Source organism: Hipposideros armiger, unplaced genomic scaffold, assembly GCF_001890085.2.
Source record: "Hipposideros armiger isolate ML-2016 unplaced genomic scaffold, ASM189008v1 scaffold_320, whole genome shotgun sequence".
Classification (NCBI taxonomy): Eukaryota; Metazoa; Chordata; class Mammalia; order Chiroptera; family Hipposideridae; genus Hipposideros; species Hipposideros armiger.
The window spans coordinates 2,021,470-2,039,861 of record NW_017731670.1 but is presented as its reverse complement, the minus strand read 5'-3'; the positions used below and the strand labels follow the sequence as shown (position 1 = coordinate 2,039,861).

The 18,392-nt window shown below is 38.8% G+C and overlaps 1 protein-coding gene across 1 annotated transcript in view; it reads right to left on the bottom strand.

Moving 5' to 3' along the window:
• Positions 1-670: 670 nt before the first annotated feature.
• Positions 671-18,392, bottom strand: part of SPATA16 (spermatogenesis associated 16) — a 218,101-nt gene continuing 200,379 nt past the window's right edge. Inside the window, 1 exon segment of the mRNA XM_019660518.1 lies at positions 671-973. Within this exon segment, the coding sequence (XP_019516063.1) occupies positions 851-973 (123 nt within the window). The 3' untranslated portion in view covers positions 671-850.

The window sequence follows — 18,392 nt, the reverse complement described above, 5'->3', positions numbered from 1 at the left end:
GGAATTGGGGGGATGGGAACAGTGCTGGGGAATTGGGGGAAGGGGAACAGACAAGTTGCTGTCATTTTGTTCTTCAGTCTAGTTGTGGAGGACGTTGCTTCACCGGCCCAAGTTGGCACCATCATTGCGCTCTTCCCGGGCGAGGCACATCAGTCGCGGGCTTCTGGACGGCCGGTCACTGCGACCGCTGGCCGCTCACGCTGGCTGCTGGCTACACACGGTAGCCCATGGCAACCCAGTCCCACAGGGGCTGCAGCCTACGTCGTCGCCGGCGACTCATGGCAGCCCAGCTCCAGGTTGAGCTGTTGTTCAGCATCTTAGCTGTGGAGGGCAGTGTCACTGGCCCTCATATGTGGGATCTGAACTGGGGCCCTCTGGCGTCCCAAGCCCGTTCTTAACCATCGCGCCACTTGGCCGGCCCCAGTTTTATGATTTTTAAGATTTTCATTAATATTGTTTGCCTATATCTGTATGTAGTATGTGGATCATTCTTAATAACTGCACATGAATATGCAACTACACTATAAGCATACTTGGGTAGTCTTGGTATTCCTTAGTCAATTTTTAAAGAACAAGGCAGGTAAAAGAGACAGCAGTGACTATTTTATAAACTATTTAACTAAATAAAATGAATTTGAACAAAAGTCAAGTCAAATTTGCTGAGAACATTTATTGCTGCCAGTTGGGATTCATGAATTATAGATCATCTTTGCCAAAGATGAGCCAAGGGGAGTGCCATCTCATTCCCTTGGCAACAGGCCTTAGTTATGCAGCTACCACGGTCAGGCTGGCAGGATGTCACTGCCCCTGTCTCCGGGCCATCTTGTGGTAGCGCCTGCTCCCCAAGTGACTAGCTTTGCTGCATGTTTTGAAGCCGCTTCATTTTTGTTTTTTGCCTTCGAGCCATTCTCAGTTTTTTAGTTTTTAAGAAATTATCCTCTAATTGGTATAGAAAGTCTTCAATTCGTCCAACCTAGAAGAAACAAACAGATACAAGATTTGTTGTTGTTTTCCTGGGTTTTCTGTACTTAGGGAAATGGTGAGGTATTTAAAATTAAATGGCACATAGAGGTCTGTGCTGGCAGAACTGGCAGACATGGAAACAATTAGACATAAAAGCGTCCTGTTTCCATTTTGAGTTCCTCTGTTTTACAAACACGAAGCAGGCATGAGCGAGTTTTCTTTACCACTCAGTCCTACCTACTGGGTGTGGGAATCACTTGCTGTCTTTCATGGTCAGTAAATCCAGGGATTTCAAAAAGAAATGCATGGTAAAATATTAATCTATTATCAAAAAGAATGAAAACAAACAAATCTACCTCCTTCAAGCCATAGGTTCTAGCAATTGTATGGCCCTGGCCAACTTGGGAGAAAAACGAATATTCCACATTGTCTTAGCAAGAAACATTTCCCTATTAAATCAAAAGGAAATTTTGAAAAAAATACATTTTCTTAAAAAATACCACACCCCAGGGAATAAGATAAAGTGACACACACATCAATAATTCTTAAAAATAAAGTATTAGTCTTTCTCTGAAAAAACTTCTAATTATTCATGAATGTTGGTTGAATGTATTATATGATTTGTCAGAAAGAATTATAGAATAAAATAGTTTACATATATGCTGAGTTGGGCCTCAGCATATAAAAATTCATACTTAACAATTATATAACAATTCGTACTTAACTCTGATATAGGTAAATTTCTCCAAAAGCACATTGTTGTTTATGGTGTCTGATCATTGCAGCAATCATCAACATAGTTTGACAGAATATTTTTGGATCTTGTCATGAAGTTAATGCATTATTGTATGTATTCCATATATTTATGTTATCCAACTTACACCAAAATCATGCGTAAAAAATTAACAGCACAATCAAAACAAGCATAATGGATGGCCCTTTCCCATTGCTTCAACAGTTGAGTTGATGACTCACTCATGTTATTTGCACTGAAAATGTATCATTTAAATCAAAGCTTTTTACAATTAGAATGTTTGCAGTGAGCCCAAACACAATTTAAAATTCCAATCCTAATGCACCAAAATGCTTCTTTCAGTGATACAAAAAAAACCCACAAAACAATTATTTAAAAATATTCATTAGGTGGCTGCTGTCTTTTTTAAAAATTGTGTTTATTAAGAGTAGTGTTGACTAACTGGGTTGCCTTTTATTACAAACATTACCGACAAAGGAGAAACACAAGATGTGTTGTTGGAATCGAGAGGGCTGCTGAATTAAGCTGGGAGGTCTTGAGTACAAATAGCATGCATGCCTGTGTTTACTTCCTACATGGTCTGTCTACATGCCGAACTTTCAATCCATTCTCCTAATGATACTGGACCGATGTTTTAAAAATGTAATCCCAGTCACATTTTTCCCTTGCTCAAAATACTTACGTCAATTCCCAAGCCCTTAATACGGCCTACACAGCACTGGGTGATCTGGTTCACTTGTCTAATTCTGTCTCCTAACACCCCATCTGCCTCAGCTGTGTGGCACATCTCTCAGATATCTAAGTACAGTGTGCAGTGTTCTCTGTACCCTTGATCTTCCTAATGCTGTGCCTTCTGATGGAATACTCCCCTTGGAACCCTTACACATCCTCTGGATTTCAGGTTCAACATCAGTGCCTTAGGAAAGTCCTCCTTGACAGCCCAGACCAGACTGGGTCTCAAGTAACATATTCTCAAAGCAGCCAATTCATCTCTTTGCATATTGTAATTTTTTACTTAATTTGTATAATATCTGTCTTCCCATCTGGGCTTTGCATTCCATAAAGCAGGAACTAGGTCCATGTTGTCCACCATTCCCAGCACCTAGGATGTAGTAGACTCGTAATTCTCCTCTCTGATAATACAGCTGAAGACACTGAGAAACCAAGGTGTTTTCCTGTTCTCAAAGTGATGCCTGGAAATGAGCATCGCAGAAAGCTTCCTTTTCTATTACAAATTAAATAATTACTACTTTCATATGCCATCATTCTATTAGCATTGTTTAGCTTTGTCACTCTTGAGGCAAGATAATAACGAGGTGTGGCCTCCACACTGAAACAGCCAAAGGTAGAAAGGATGCCAGACAAGGAGTCAGGAGCGTTGAGTTCTGCTCTTGGCCCAGCTTATAACCCTGATCTGGACCCCAGAGAAGTCACTTGGCCTTTCTGAGCTTCAGCCTTCACCACTCTTTGGTGAGGAAAGGGTCGGCCTGGAGAATTTCCAAGGATCCACCAAGCCAAAAAATTCCATGACTTGTACTCACATCAGATCAGTTAGACCAGTCTTAAGATGAGTCCTCACATTTTTCAAAGCAGAGGTTATTCTCTTCGAGTATACCATTAGATGAATGACCCAGTATGCAGTAAAGTAAGTCAATTTTAGCTTCTGTACTTACTGAAGTGTAGGAGAGCAGCAACTTGTTTTTAGTAAAGCTCATTCTTTATTTTCTTTTTTTTTTAAGTCAAGAAAAGAAAAATGCTGGTTGAAGAGAAAATGGATTCATATAACTAAGATGAACAGATTGCAAATGATAGAAATTTCTATAAAGCCCTTAGGGAAATAAAACACAAATATGTAAGCATGCAAGGAAGGAAATGAGCCAGTGTTTTGGAGCAGAGGCATCATCAGACTTTCTTTTCGGTACAGAATCTACTTGCTTAACTATATCAGATAGTCTGCTTCGACATTCTGGGTCTAATTTTCCCATTTGGAAAATGGGCCGATACCATTTTCTTGTGTACATTTATGCCAATGCTGACTTGGCATTACAGAGATATGGACAGCTGACCAACAGAGCTTGCAGAGAACTTTGGGATGTCAGATGATCGAGGGGGAGCTGAAGGTCTGAGTAGCAGGGTAGATTCTCACCCACCATATGGCTATCAGTCATAATCCACATCAAAGAGTAAGGAAATTGTTATCAACTAGTTTCTCAGGACATTTCAATTCTTATACACAAAAGTCTGTCAGTCATGATTTACTATAGATTCAAAAAGCCCAGAACAAAGATGACTATGAAACTCTAAAAGAGAAGATAGCCTGAAGATATAGGAGATCTCAAAATTGAAATTCTAACAGTACAAAAACAAATAATATAAATTAGGAAGAAACTTGGAGGTAACTAAATAGACCAATATATATTTTAGGAAAAGTTCTAGTCAGCCCAGATTTCAAAGGAAGTACATTCATCTTTCATGCAAGTATTTATTGAACATCTACTATGTGTTTGGCACTGTACTAGGGTGGTAAGCAAAAATATCAAGATGTTTATGAAGAAGCAGAGGCAGTTAATGACAAATTATTATAGTAAAGCATACTGTTTATATAAGAATCATGTACAAAAAGTTCTGTTAGCAAAAATGTCAGACCAGTGAATTCTATCTGAAGGAATGTGGAGGTACTGGAGGTTATAGGAGCTGGGTCTTTGTAAGACAAGAAACACTTTCTAGACAGAGGAATTGACATCCATTAAGGCAAGGTTGTGAGAGAACCCAGGCTATTTGATAGGGATGAGTTGCTGATAGCATAGATGTAAGCTCAAGGGCACAGGAAGCAGAGACATAGACAGCAGGAAATATAGATTGGGGTCAACTCGTAAAAAGTTAAAAAAATATTTAGTTATGTGGCTAGAAAAATCTGGTGTCAGTATGTGGAGTGGAATGCAGTAAGGGAAACTAGAAGAAAAGGGGATCAATTAGGGTGCCAGTGCCACAGGACATGAAAACTACGATGAGGGCCTGAATGAAGGATTTCAGAGACATTAAAGGGAGTAAGAGCTATAGACTTGATGAAAAATTCTGTGTTGGGATAAGAAAGCAGGCAGAATTGGGAATGACTGTGAAGTTTCTAACTTGATATAATGATCATATCGTAACAAGTAAGGAGTGCAGTTCGATGAACAGTTTTAGGGAAAAGGAATGAGTTTAGTGACAAATACAAGAGATTGAAAAAATGGCCACTTTCAGAAATGTATTAAAAAATTGGACCTGTCATAATAGCCTAGCATAAGGCTAAAAGTCAGAATGATGCAAAACTCCAAATTGAAAAACAAAACAAAACCAACAACCCACTGTTTTATAGTCTACCATGTGAGAAGCATTCTAGAAGTTAACAAGTACTAAGAAAAACAAACAAAAAAGGATGCTTTCAGTTATTCTTAAGAAAAAGGTGGTCATGGCAGAGGCATGGCCTATTGTTGAAGTCACATATATCTGGGTTGGAATCCCAGCTCCAGCATTTTTTGGTGAGTGACTTTGGGCAAACTTACTTAGCTTCTTGATATCTAAGTTTCCTCATCTATCAATTGCTTCACTGGGTCTTAGTGAGATTAAACAATTTATGTGACGTATTTGCATAGGTCTGAATTGCTAATGTTTAGCAGTAGTATTAATACTTGAATCTGGAAGTGTATATCCCATAAATGGGTAAAACATAAATAAATGAAAAAAATACATAGAAAAGTGAAATAAAATAAAAAGCTGAACAATTTTATCTAATGGTCACTGTGTTTTTGGCCTCTCCTGTGTAAGGGGTGCACCTCAGTAACTATGCTAAGTATAGGTATTTGACACCTGTTAAAATCTTGTAATTAGGTCTCAAAATTCCACTATATAAAAGGCAGAATTAGAAGGGGGCAGAGAAAGGAGAGGAGAAAGGTGAGTTCCTGATAGTATATATTGCTATGAGTTCAATATAAATCAACAGTATTATCCAGTTACGCCCCAAAACCTGACCTGAGTATAGTCTACAATGCTTAAAATACATCTGTCTCAAAAGAAGCAATGATTTCCTCCCTTCTCTGCTCAGCTCTGGATATGTTCAGGGTCTCAACTCCAAACTGTATGCAGGAAAGTTGAAGGATCTGGAGGTGTTTAATGTGGACAAGAGGAAACATAACAGGAGTCTGTGGTATCCTTAGGTATATCAAGATTGTTATGTGGAAGAGGTGATGGATTTGTTTTCTTAGCACACACATTGGAAAGAGTGCTATCTAGAATTAGAGGATGAATTTGAGTCTCAATTCTACTAGTCATGGGACTTCACTTATGAATTTTGATTTTCTCATGTCTAATGTAAATAGAAATTAATAATAATAAACATGGCCTACTTTACAGGGAGTTTTGTGAGGATTTAAGGGCTTGATGTTTGTGAAAAGCTCTGCATAAACAACTAATAGCAGTACATTGAGTAGTGCCTGGTGGTTTCCTAACGGGTTCTCAGTAAAACTTTGTTGAATCAATGAGTAACTGAATGATTAGCCAAATGATTGAAAAAGTAGATCTTATATCAACATTAGGTATAACTTTTTCAAACTGTATAAAAGTGGGAGGGACTTCAGGGTGAGGAATGGCGACCCTCCTCACCAGAGATTGGAAATCAAACACTTGAGGGAGGATGCTTTTGTTGGGCATGGAGTATTTGTGAGTCATGTGAGCTGGGGGCTGGATTAAACAAAGCTTAAAAATCCATTCCAACTTTAAAGTAGTAATTTTATGATGTTTAGTTTGGCCTGCATTCACTCTACAGAAAGAAATGTGCTCAGTGGAAGGAGGATGTGCTACTATTTGCCTTGTACCTTATAGAGAAGCACTATGGAAATGAGAGGGATTAACCACTTCTGTTGTAATTTTGTATGTAATGAAAGGTACTTAGCTGGTTAATATAACCACCCATAGATATTAGGATTCTTGGGCCTCCCTTATATCCCACTTACAAAATGATCGTACCTATAAGACCTACATCTTCTTCTCTAGATATATAAGAATTTTATTTTGCATCCAAAGGGCCCCTTACAATAGATTAGCTTAACATCAGAAGGTAGTTCACAGCATATTTTATTTCTTTCTCACCCTATAACTGCATTATATTATTTACTAGTATGAAAATATTTTTCAGTTATTGATTTTATATTTTTTTTCAGCATATCAAAACTTAGGATTTTCTACCGGATTCCAAGATAAAAATGTGACAATTTTGCAGATTAAAATAATAGTTTCCCAACAACTTCATCGTCACTTTTGGTATAGACATGCTGAAGAGTACTTGAATATTTTCTCCAATAATCTTTTACTGTAAAATTGGTTTCTCTCTTCAATGCCCAACATAGTCTTCTATGTAGGTGGAAAGTATGGGGAGCCTTGGGGTCAGGTGATCCTCTGTTCACTTGGGAACTTTCTTGCGAAGGAGGATTACTATTGGCTCTCCACAACTTTGTGGTGCCGACTGTAGCTTCATTTGTACATAGACCCAACCTATTTTCATTTGGTAATTGCAGGCATATGAGCCAGGGGTGAAATCAACACGACCCCCCTTCATTTACTGTGTGAAGGCTGGTCATGACACCAAGGGCGTTGCTGAGCAAGAAACTGAATTTCAGGGCAATAGAGAGTTAGAGAGCTATGGGGCAAACTAAGAAATGGCAAGAAACTCAACGTGAGCAAAGCTGGTGAGAGGTGACAGCAATAAGGGACAACACAGCAGTGGCCTAATGGAGCTTTGAAAGGGGCGTCATGCAGATGTGGCTGAGGGGAAGGGGAGCCACTGTGAAGACTGGGTGGCCTTCTTCCTTTTCAAGTTATTTAAAACCAAACATTACTGTGATGAGTTGAATTGTGTCTCCCCCAAATTCATATGTTGAAGTCTTAACACGCAGTGTTTCAAAAGGGGGTCATTATAGAGATCATCAAGTTAAAGTGAGGTCCTTAGGGTGGGGCCCTTATCCAAAATGCTGGTGTCCTTATGAAAAGGGGGGATTTGAACACAGACACGCACATGAGCATGCCATGTGGAGATGAAAGCAGAGATCAGGGTGATGCCCCTACAAACCAAGGTACAATAAAGATTGTCAGCAAACCACCAGATGCTATGCGAGAGGTGGAAGTGTCCCCATGATGACACTTTGATCTCAGATTTCCAGCCACTCAGTTTGTGGTACATTGTTACAGCAGCCCTAGCAAACGAATATCACTACTATGCCATAAAATAAAAGGAAGCTCACTTAAGTTCTAATTTTCCCCTCAAACAGGACTTGGATACTTCTTAGAATTCACTTGGCCCACTGCCTGAAGCTCGCTACTTGGCTGGTGCCCCCTGCACAGGTTACGTGTATATCTTGGGAACCAGGGTGGTTTCTTTCCAATAATGGCAGTGAGAGAAAGCTGACTTCAAACACGAAAGTACGGGTAGATTACACTGAGCAGAAAGGCGCTGGGCTTGAACTGGGGCTTCTTGTTAGATTGCATCTAGTCTGGATCACAGAGAGAGGATTAGGTATGTTTTTAGGGGGTTGTTTGCACATATTCATGCCTTAGGATTGGGTGCTCAAAGGAAAGGAATTTTTTTTTTTAGTAAAGCTTTTAAAAATGTCTTCGAAGAAGAAAAATGGTAGATGGAGTAAGAATTGGATTCTCTAGGAATAAATATCAGGTTTGTATGACTGTAGTGGTGGTTACAGAATGAGAATGTGGTCCCTGCGATTAGCAGCAGGGACCAAAATCCTCTTGGCAAAACAGACACTTCACTCCACCGCAGTGGATTTGATACCATTCGTTTCTTTGCCCTGTTCCAGTTTAGTTTCCAGACCAAATGCTTTTAAATATTTATCACCCCAAATGGTTTGAATTTTAATTCTAATTAGAATTACAATTGTTTGCAAACAGGCTTGAAATTAATTTCTAAAGTAAGCTTACTTTCTGAAACGGAATTGTTTCTGCTGTTTGTAATATAGCAGTTTTTCTTTAGCTTTTGGCTAGCATTCAAACAAACAAGCCCCATATTTCTCCTTTTACATTTAGTGAAGTTGGTATATATTAGTCAGTGTTTTAGTTATAAAAGTAGAGCTGTAAACTCTGAGGCACCTACCCCTGAGATGTTACAAAGTGTGCAAAAAAAACTTCCTGCTCAACTGTGTTTCCAACTCTTAACTGCACTTTTTATTATGTTTAGTATAGAGTTAAAGAACATTACAAAACCTTACTACCACTCTGTCTAGGAAACCAGGTATCGTGGCTGTTTAAAAGTTTATTTTTCAATATTTAATGGCATACATTATTTGAAGGCTTGACTATATATTTTTTAACTTTTTATTTTGAGATTATTGTAGGTTCCATGCATCAGTAAGAAGTAGTACAGGAAGAACCCGTGTACTCTTTATGAAGTTTGCCCGAGGGTAACATTTTGCAAAAACTGTAGTAGAAGCAGCCAGGATACCGACATAGTTATACTCAAGATACAGAACAGTGCCATTACCAGGAAGATCTCTCTCGTGTTGTCATTTTATGGCTACGCCCATTTTCCTTCGGGCCTCTCCCCTTTGAACCCTGGCAACCAGTAATCTGTAGTCCATTTCTATATTTGCCATTTTAAGGTTATATAAATGAAATCATGTGTTATATAACTAATTCTATGTTTTTCTGGAGATTTGGTCAAGTTGTTGGAAGTATCAGCAGTTTGTTGCTTAGCAGTATTCCATGGTATGGATGTACCATAGCTTATTGACCCTTTGCATGATATCTCGATTACTTCCAAATTTTGGCTATATGAATTAAGTTGCTATAAACATTTGTGTGTAGGTTTTTGTGTGAACATAAGACTTCATTTCTCTGGGATAAATGCCCAGGAGTATAAATGTGAGGTCATACGAGGTTCAGACAATTAAGTTCACAAACTCATCCTAGAAAAGCTGGTACATACCTCACTGCTGAATATCACTACATTCACCTTAGAAGTACTCCCCTTGGGAAGCTATGTACAGACACCAGCGCCTAGTCCACCCTTCAAAGCAATTTTGGAACTCTTTTTCTGGAATGGCCATCAGAGCTGTTGTCGTATTACCCTTGATGTCATCACAATGTCTTCCTTTCAATATTTCCATTATCTCTCGGTGAAGAAAGAAGTCACTGGGGACCAGATCAAGTGAGTAGGGAGGGTGTTCCAATACAGTTATTTGTTTACTGGCTAAAAACTCCCTCACAGACAATGCCATGTGAGCTGGTACATTGTCGTGTAAGAGCCATGATTGTTGGCAAAAAGTTCAGGTTGTCTAACTTTTTCACACAGCCTTTTCAGCACTTACAATCGTAAACTTGGTTAAGTGTTTGTCCAATTGGTACAAAATCATAATGATTAATCCCTCTGATATCAAAAAAGGTTAGCAACATTGTTGCAACAAATTCGAGAACTTAATTGTCAGACCTCATATGGTAAGTGCATATTTAGGTTTTTTTTTTTGGTTTTTTTTTAGAAACTATCATATTGTTTTCCACAGTGGCTGTACCATTTTCCATTTCTACCATCAATGTATGAGTGACCCAATTTCTCTACATCTTCACCATCATTTAGTGTTGCCACTATTTTTTATGCTAACCATTTTGGAAGGTGTATAGTGACTTACCTCATTGTGGTTTTAATTTGTATTATTTCTATACTTTAAATTTTAAGGTGTATTTTATGGCCTATCTTGGTGAATGGGCAATAATAATAGCAACGATGCATTTGATTTTACATATATATATATATATATATATATGCTTATCTATAAGTAAAATGAATGACAGCAATAATAGAAGAGGCTACAAAATGGAATTAAGATTATTTTATTATTATTGCATTGTTGGAAAAGTCATGACGTATTTTTTCTATGTTTTTCGCTGCAAAAATGCATCATGACTTTTCTGACAACCCAATATAAGGTACACTACCTGTGAGTACTGGTAGAGTGTTATTTGAAAGTGGACTGGAATTAGTTGTAAATGTATATTGCAAACTTTGGGGCAACCACTAAGAAAAATTATATATATATATATATATATATATATATATATATATATATATAATTGATAATGCTAAGAAAGGAGAGAAAATGGAATCATATAAAATGCTTAGTTAAAACTACAAAAGGCAGAAAAAGAGTTGAAGGCTGTCTTTAACATTTGCTGAGTAGAGCACCGGGTGCTGGACGTTTATTACTCAGCTCTTGGAGAAAGTACAGAGCCTGTCTTTAGGGGCCACATAGGAGGTCAAGGCAGACAGAGCATGGGGCCTTTATTAGGGTTCATTGTTATTGTACAGGTTGGGTAATTTCTATTATCCTATCTTTATTTCACTGATTCTTTCCTTTGTGCCCTTCATTTTGTTGTTGAGCCCCTTCAGTGAAGTTTTTCTTTTGGTTATTGTATTTTCCAACTTTAAAATTTTGATTTGTTTCTTCTTGTGGTTCTTATAGTTTCTATTCTTTACTGAGACTTTCTATTTCTTTGCTGAGGCTCTATTTTTTTCATTTGCTTTAAGGTGTTTGTAAATTGTAGTTCCTTGTGAAAACATTTTTATGATGGCTGCTTTCAAATCTTTGGCAGACAATTCTAGTATCACTAACATCTCTGTGTCAGCCTGTATTGATTATCTTTCTTCATTCAGTTTGATGTCTTACTGATTCTTGGTATAATGAGTGATCTTTGATTGAAATCTGGACATTTGGGGTCTTATGTTATGAGACACTGGGTCTGCCCCATCACTGCTCCCCGTGGCCTCCGCTGATGTCACAGTGAGGAGGGAGGCTCCTGGTTGTCGGTGAGTGGTGAAAATCCTGACTGTATCTACTAGGTCTCTGACACCACCCAGTAGGGGCAAGGGGAAAAGGAGAGCCTTACCACCCAGTGGGGTTGAAAGTCCAGGCTCCTTATTTGGTCTTCTCTGACACCACCCTGTTAGAGTGGGAAGGCTGGGACACCTTCACCTTGTTATAGCCTAATGAGGGTAGAAGTCTAATTCCTCACTTACCCTTTGCAGACATGGGTGGGGGTTGGACCACCATTTTTTCTGTGGTTTTTGGCTGGAGTAGAATGATTATTATCTAAAAGTTTTCTGTCTTGCTAGGCTGTCCCTTTCCTTGTCCTTTGGCTAGAGAGAGTGGGCTTTTGGGGGTGGGGGGAGCTTTTATTTTCTGCACATATTAGTATTTCGTGGTTACTAGCTTATTCAGCAACAAGTGTGAGATGTATGAGATCCCCGCCCCCCTAAGAAAAAAAATCCAGTGAACTCACCACTATGTCATGTCCCAAGGTTGTCTGCCTTTTTCATTCTACCGTTCAGAGTCTTGTGTTTGTTTTACATATAATGTTCAGGGGTTTTAGTTGTACTTAATGGGAGGAATAGGAAAAGCAAGTCTACTCTATATTCCTGGAAGTGGAAATCCTCTATTATGGCTTTTAAAAAATGATCTTTGAACCTTGTACCTCAGGAAGATGTACTTTGATTTCTTGAATTACCTTTCTCAATTGCTTCTAAACATCTTCAACAATATATGATGAAGTGAATCATTGTGAAGCTGATAGGGGTCTTCTCTCCAACTCAGAGGTCTTGGGATGTTAAAAGCCTCTCAAATTCCTTTTAATTCAATAAGAGAGGGGTCTAACTGTATCCCTAGGCTAGGATTTCTCTAACATAGGTCCATATTCATCTTTTCACCAGCCATCTCATGCTCCTCTCCACAGCCTTTTCTCTGGCAGAAAGCCATTTTAGCATAGTATACATAAATGTTATGCACACAGAGTTTTGAGGATGATAAGAGCTATGGGTGTGTTTGTACTTACGACATTTGTACGTGGTTTAGATTACAGTCTTGTTCCCTCTTCTACATGCACCATTTTTAAGAAAATCATTTTCAGAATGACAAATGACCCGTACCTTCCTTTAGGGCTGCATGTAAAGGCACTTTCGTTTTTGCCCTTCTCCAAAAGCTGAAAGGTATAATGCGTGCACTCTAAATGACTGAATGAGCTACAAGTCAATTGCTCTGAATTCTGTATTAATCCCAATTTCAATCTAGAATGGAAGATGTTCTATAGTTCATTTAGCTACCAAGTGGTATAAGCTGTTATTCTGTTATTCTCCAGAATTATAAAGGATTGCAAAAACTTATAAAATATATGCAATAAAATGCTGGGCCACCAAGCAAAGAAGACACATTTGGTAATTTAAAGAGAGTAATTTTTAGAATGAACTGCAAACTTACTCTTCAGTTCAAAATACAACTGAGATATATGCTCTCCTTCCTTGCCCCAGAATATGTCACTGAACTTCTGAAAGATGCATTTTGAAAAGCTTTTACAAAGATAAAAATACTAATAGGTTTTGAGTAACATGAGCTTTTCCAGTTTCTGTCACCTCCCTCTGTTAATTTATTAGCGTGACAGGCAGGGAGAGATCACCAGAAGTGAAGGAGGTTAACGTGCTGTCCAGCCCCAGCCTCCAGAGCCCTGTGCTGTGAGGGTAAAGCTTGGAGGGATTATGGCAATCTGTGCTTCTGAAATCGTGTTTTCATCGAGATCCTGGTGCATTGCAGAATGCTAATTCAGATAACTCACCAGAGAATGACCCTCAATGTGACAGTAGTACACTGTAGTATACTATAGGAACGATTAGACTTTGAAGCGATTTTCTTGAAGTTCTGATGTTGCAGGAAGAGGAAAAATAGTGAGCGATCAAAGCCAACCTAAACATGATATGTCTACAGAGTGAGGGATGGTGAGAGAGGAGAGTAAGAGCAGCGTGTTCCAGGGGATAGTGTTGCCAAGATTTGGGTTTGGTCAGGGAGCTGCTGCAAAGCATCCTGGGTAAGTCCCCAGCTGGGCCAGTATGCTGTGATCTGGAGAAAGACAGAGGATGCCTACAGTAGCCTTTGACGCATCTATCCTGCTCACTGCCAAAAAGTAGACTCAAGGGTTGTCGCATTGGTAGTCTGACTGAGTCTGAGCTTGGGTCAGGCAATGCTTTTTGTGCCATTGTTTTTTAGCAGCTGCATTTGGTTTAAGCGAAGCATTCTACCTAATAGTTAAGAACAGAGCCTTGGACCCAAACAATTTGATTCAAAACCAAACCTTGTTATTACAAACTTGGGCTTGTTTCCCTTGTTAATTCTACAAAGCTCTTTTTCCTCTTCTTTCAAAGGAGAGATAATGATGTCTCCCTCACTACATTGTTGCAATCAGTACAATGGTAACTTGTTGATGTGCTTAGCACATACTAAAAGATCAATAGTAATCATTGATAACATTTGTCATCATCACATTAACTTAATTATTTATCTGAGATAAATTTTTCTTTTCTTAGAACATTATTTTTTATTCTTATTTATTTATATTTTTATTAAATTTATTGGGGCAACATTGGTTAATAAAATTATATAGGTTTCAAGTGTATAATTCTATAATACATCATCTATATATTGCTTCGTGAGTTCACCATGCAAAGTCAAATCTCCTTTGTCACCATATTTTTGACCCCTTTTACCTTCTTCTACCTCTCCTCTTACCCTCTGATAACCACTAAACTGTTGTCTGTGTCTATGAGTTTTTGCTTATTTGTTTGTCTTGTTCATTTGTTGCTTACAGTTTTATATTCCACATATGAGTGAAGTCATTATTTATCGGAGATAAACTTTTTTATAGCTTGTTTCAATTGTGATAGCTATTCAAAAGCAAGCTTGAAAAAGACTAACATAGTATGATAATTTGTTGAGCAGCAGAATATTTTATTAGGTACAAGAGCGCAGTGGCAATTACCTTTGTCTGCCCCTTGGTAAATTCCTGGTTAAAAAGGGCAAAACATTTGGAAACATGCTCCCTAGATGAGGGCCATGCTAGGATTCAACTCCTGCACAGAAATGCTTCTGCTGCAGAAATTTCTGACCATATCATCAAAGTTTCAGAAGGCAGCACTTTCAGCCAACAAAGTATATAAAAGAGGTAATTCCAGTTTTGGAGGAAAGGCCACGCACGTACAGGTGGGAAGTGAGCCATTAGCGAATGTAGCTGTTGAAAATGTTTAACAAATTAACCACATACTTTTTCCTTTAAGTGAGAGGAGAAAGATACTGTTTTGGTTTAAATGATAATTTAAATATGCCATTTAGATTTGGAGCATCTCACAGTGGCTGGGGGAGATGACTGGAGTCAAGGCTTTTGTGTTTCTGCACTTTTCAGGCTAGCCCCAGGTTTGCTGTAGGTAATATTTGAGGATGAGATCTTCCCCTCATGTCCGGCTGCCCCAGGGCTCAGCCTGTGACCACAGCAGGAGGTTTGCCAGGGCTTTGGTGGAGACCCCTCCACCACAGCTGCTGGCCTGGACATCTGCCGGCACAGACTCATTTATCTTAGGAACTGCAGTGATTTATTCCATGCACCTGGCCTCTCGGTCCCCTTGGACCTTGCCTCCTTCTTTATCCTGAGAGCTTCTCCTCGCCCTCCCCCCAGTGTCAGCAATAAGAGCTCATAGGTTGCTCCCCATGATTTGCATTGTGCTATGGACAGAACTACTTAGCAGGGCTTGGAGCACATACTGTAAAGGAATTTGAGGATATATGAATGCAGAAGGCAATAACCAGAAGCTGAGACGATTCATAATCAAATTGCAATAAATCTGCAGAGACGCCTTAAAGAACAAGACACACAGGAAAAGCCTGATTGCTGGAAAAACTGCTTTGCAAATGAGTGGTACGGTGGCTGAATCTTTGAAAACACAGCGGTACTTGTAGAGAGACACAAGCACATGCCTGAAGCACATATTAGTCATCCCAAATGACTGGCCGATGAGTGATAGTGCAGCATGTACAGTCTCTCTCAGGAGAGTTTCTGGAAGTATTCAGGTCTGAATGCTGATGTGGAAAGTAAATAAAATGTTCCAATTTGCTCTTCTCTTTCCCTCTTCAACCAACTGCCCCTGGCCCGTCTCCCGAATTTGTTTTCTTCCCCTGCTTGCTTTGCCTACATCAACAGCCTTGAACGGAACAGAGCAGCTAAGTGACACACAATTCTATCCCATTTTCATCCTAGAAGACCAAATTAGTATATCAATGAATGTCATTTCTGTATGATGACAAGTATGATTTATAAGTTAAGATTTCGAGATAAAAAGAAACAGAAAAAGCTAAATAATTTTGAATAAATTCATATGAATGGTTTAAAGATATCCACCTATACTCTATTAGTCGGATTCACTGAAGATTATGATGTACTATTAAATTATAATATTTGATGAAATTTGAAAATAGCCTGACTTCTCATGAAAATTCACAGGACCATGATTATATGCTAGAGTATTTCTCTCATTACTTTTAAAAGAACAAAGTGTCATTTCTCTGATTTAGTCTCAAATCAGTGATCCAGAGGCATATCAGAATAAGGCAATACTTTATGTTGTACCATAATAAATTCTGATCTTCTCAGTGCAACATTTCAACTTTGTAAATGAAGAACAGGTAACTTTTCTTCTAAGTTGCAAGAGGAATGTTGCTTAACTGTTTCTCTTAACTGATTCTCTGATGAGAATAAGAATATTCCAACTTAACAGTTGGTGTATTTTTTTAGACGTTCTACTTCTCCTCAGGCCTAGTTTATGAAGCTTCCATGGGCCTTAGGATTCAATGCCAAGAAACACAAGATCATAGACTCTGAAGGTGGTAGGGATACAAACATATCATGTTTCTTAGGAGGTTGTGACTTGCCTAAGGTCCCATGAGGGGGAGCTGAATTAATGGTAAAAAATTTGCAGATTTTGGCGCCGAATTCTTTCCGGTTACAGGTGGAAAACTAAGGAACAACAGAGGAGAAGGAAGCTTACAAAGGTAGATAAACCAAAAATCCCTTAGTGACTTCTTTGGCTCAGAATAGAAGAACTTTATTTTGAAAACTCAAGACAGACACACTGGGCTAGTTTATGGCCAAATTCCATTTTGATAGGAGGTCACTTTAATTCCCCATTTGGCCTCACACCTATAGCTCAGCTACATACAGCAATGCTGATCTGTCAGGCTTTTCCAGGCAGCACAAAGTGTGGCCTTCTATCAAGAAAGAGTTTAAGCTCTAGGTCCAGATCAAGTCCTGGCTCTGGCACTGGCTGGCTGTGTGCCTTTAGGAAAAATGCTAAACTCCTCTGTTTAATAAATTACACCTTTTGCCTCATAGGATGATTAGCGAGTTGGTGTATGTAAAGTGAATAGGAGAGCACTGGCACATATTAAGAGCTCAGTAAACATTGACACTTATTCTTTCAGTTTGATAGTCTGGCTTTCAAAAGACCATTCATTCAGAGCTGGGGGGTGGGGGGAACTTTGAATCTTCTAGTTCAATGTGTTTATTTTACAGATGAGAAAACTGAGACTCAGAGCAAGGAAGTGGTTTCTGGGTTAATTGTGACAGACCTAGGTCTTGAAATTGCTAGTGTAAGGTGCTTTTTTACTGTACTAGCTTTCCTTTAAATAAGCCTTTGTTCGTCTTCTGGATAGAAGACCGTACCTGACCAGCTTCTCACATTGAGTGCCATCATCTGGGTTCAAGGCTCAAGCCATCCAACCTTGGGTTCAAACCACCGTAATTACTCTCTTATATCATTGCAATGATATAGACTAACTAGTCTCCCTGATTCTACCTTTGCCCCCTTTAATCTATTCTCAACTCAGAAGCTTAGATTGTTTTCTTGTTTGACAAAGCATTACGTCCTCTGGTCTTTCACTTCACTTTGTATTATTCTCATTCATTCTACTCCAGTCACCCTTCCCTCCTTGCAGTTCCTCTCATATGCCAGGCACGCTCCAATCTCCGGGTTTTGCATTTGTTATTTCCTTTGAATGATTTTCACCAGATATTTGCATGGTTTGCATTTCTTTCAGGTTTTTCTTCAAATGTCATCTCAATGAATCCTGCCCTGACTATTCTATTGCAGTTGCAATCATCTGGTACTTTCCATTTTCTTTTCCTGTGTCCTCCACCCATGGTATTTATTACTTTTAACATAGTCCATATTTCTCTAGGTGGTTTATAGCCTACTTTTCTCTAGTAGAATGCAAACATCACGAGGTCCCTGCTTTTAACAGTGTCTGATGCAGAGGAGGTGCCGGGTAAATGATTGATGAGTGCATGAATGAGCTGCGTGTTAACAGGACCTGTGGGTTATTCAAAAGGGGGTGATTTCTCAGGCATTTTTGTTACAGACTAAAACTAAGCAAAGTGTGATCATCTTAATTAAAGAGTCCTTCTGTGGCATGGGACTTGCCAGCACAAGAAAATTCCCCTTGTTTTGACTAACCTGCTTAATTTTGTATATGCACAGCAAAGCCAACATACATATGTCTTTCTTGAGTTAATTACTGGAAAGAAAATAATACTCTGTAATGTCAAACCAAAACAAAAGCCAACTTCCTAAGAAGTCTATAAAGAATGTACTTTAGTTCTCGCAAATTAGGAAAACACACAATTGTCTCATACTTTCTGGGTTCTTAGGGAACCTTCAAAGAAAACAAAATACAGACAGGAGGTCAGTACTCATGAATCAGATTTCATCTTGATAGCCTTTTTATAGACCTATAACAAAGTGGAGCCCCAAAAATTGTTAGTTAATGGGGAT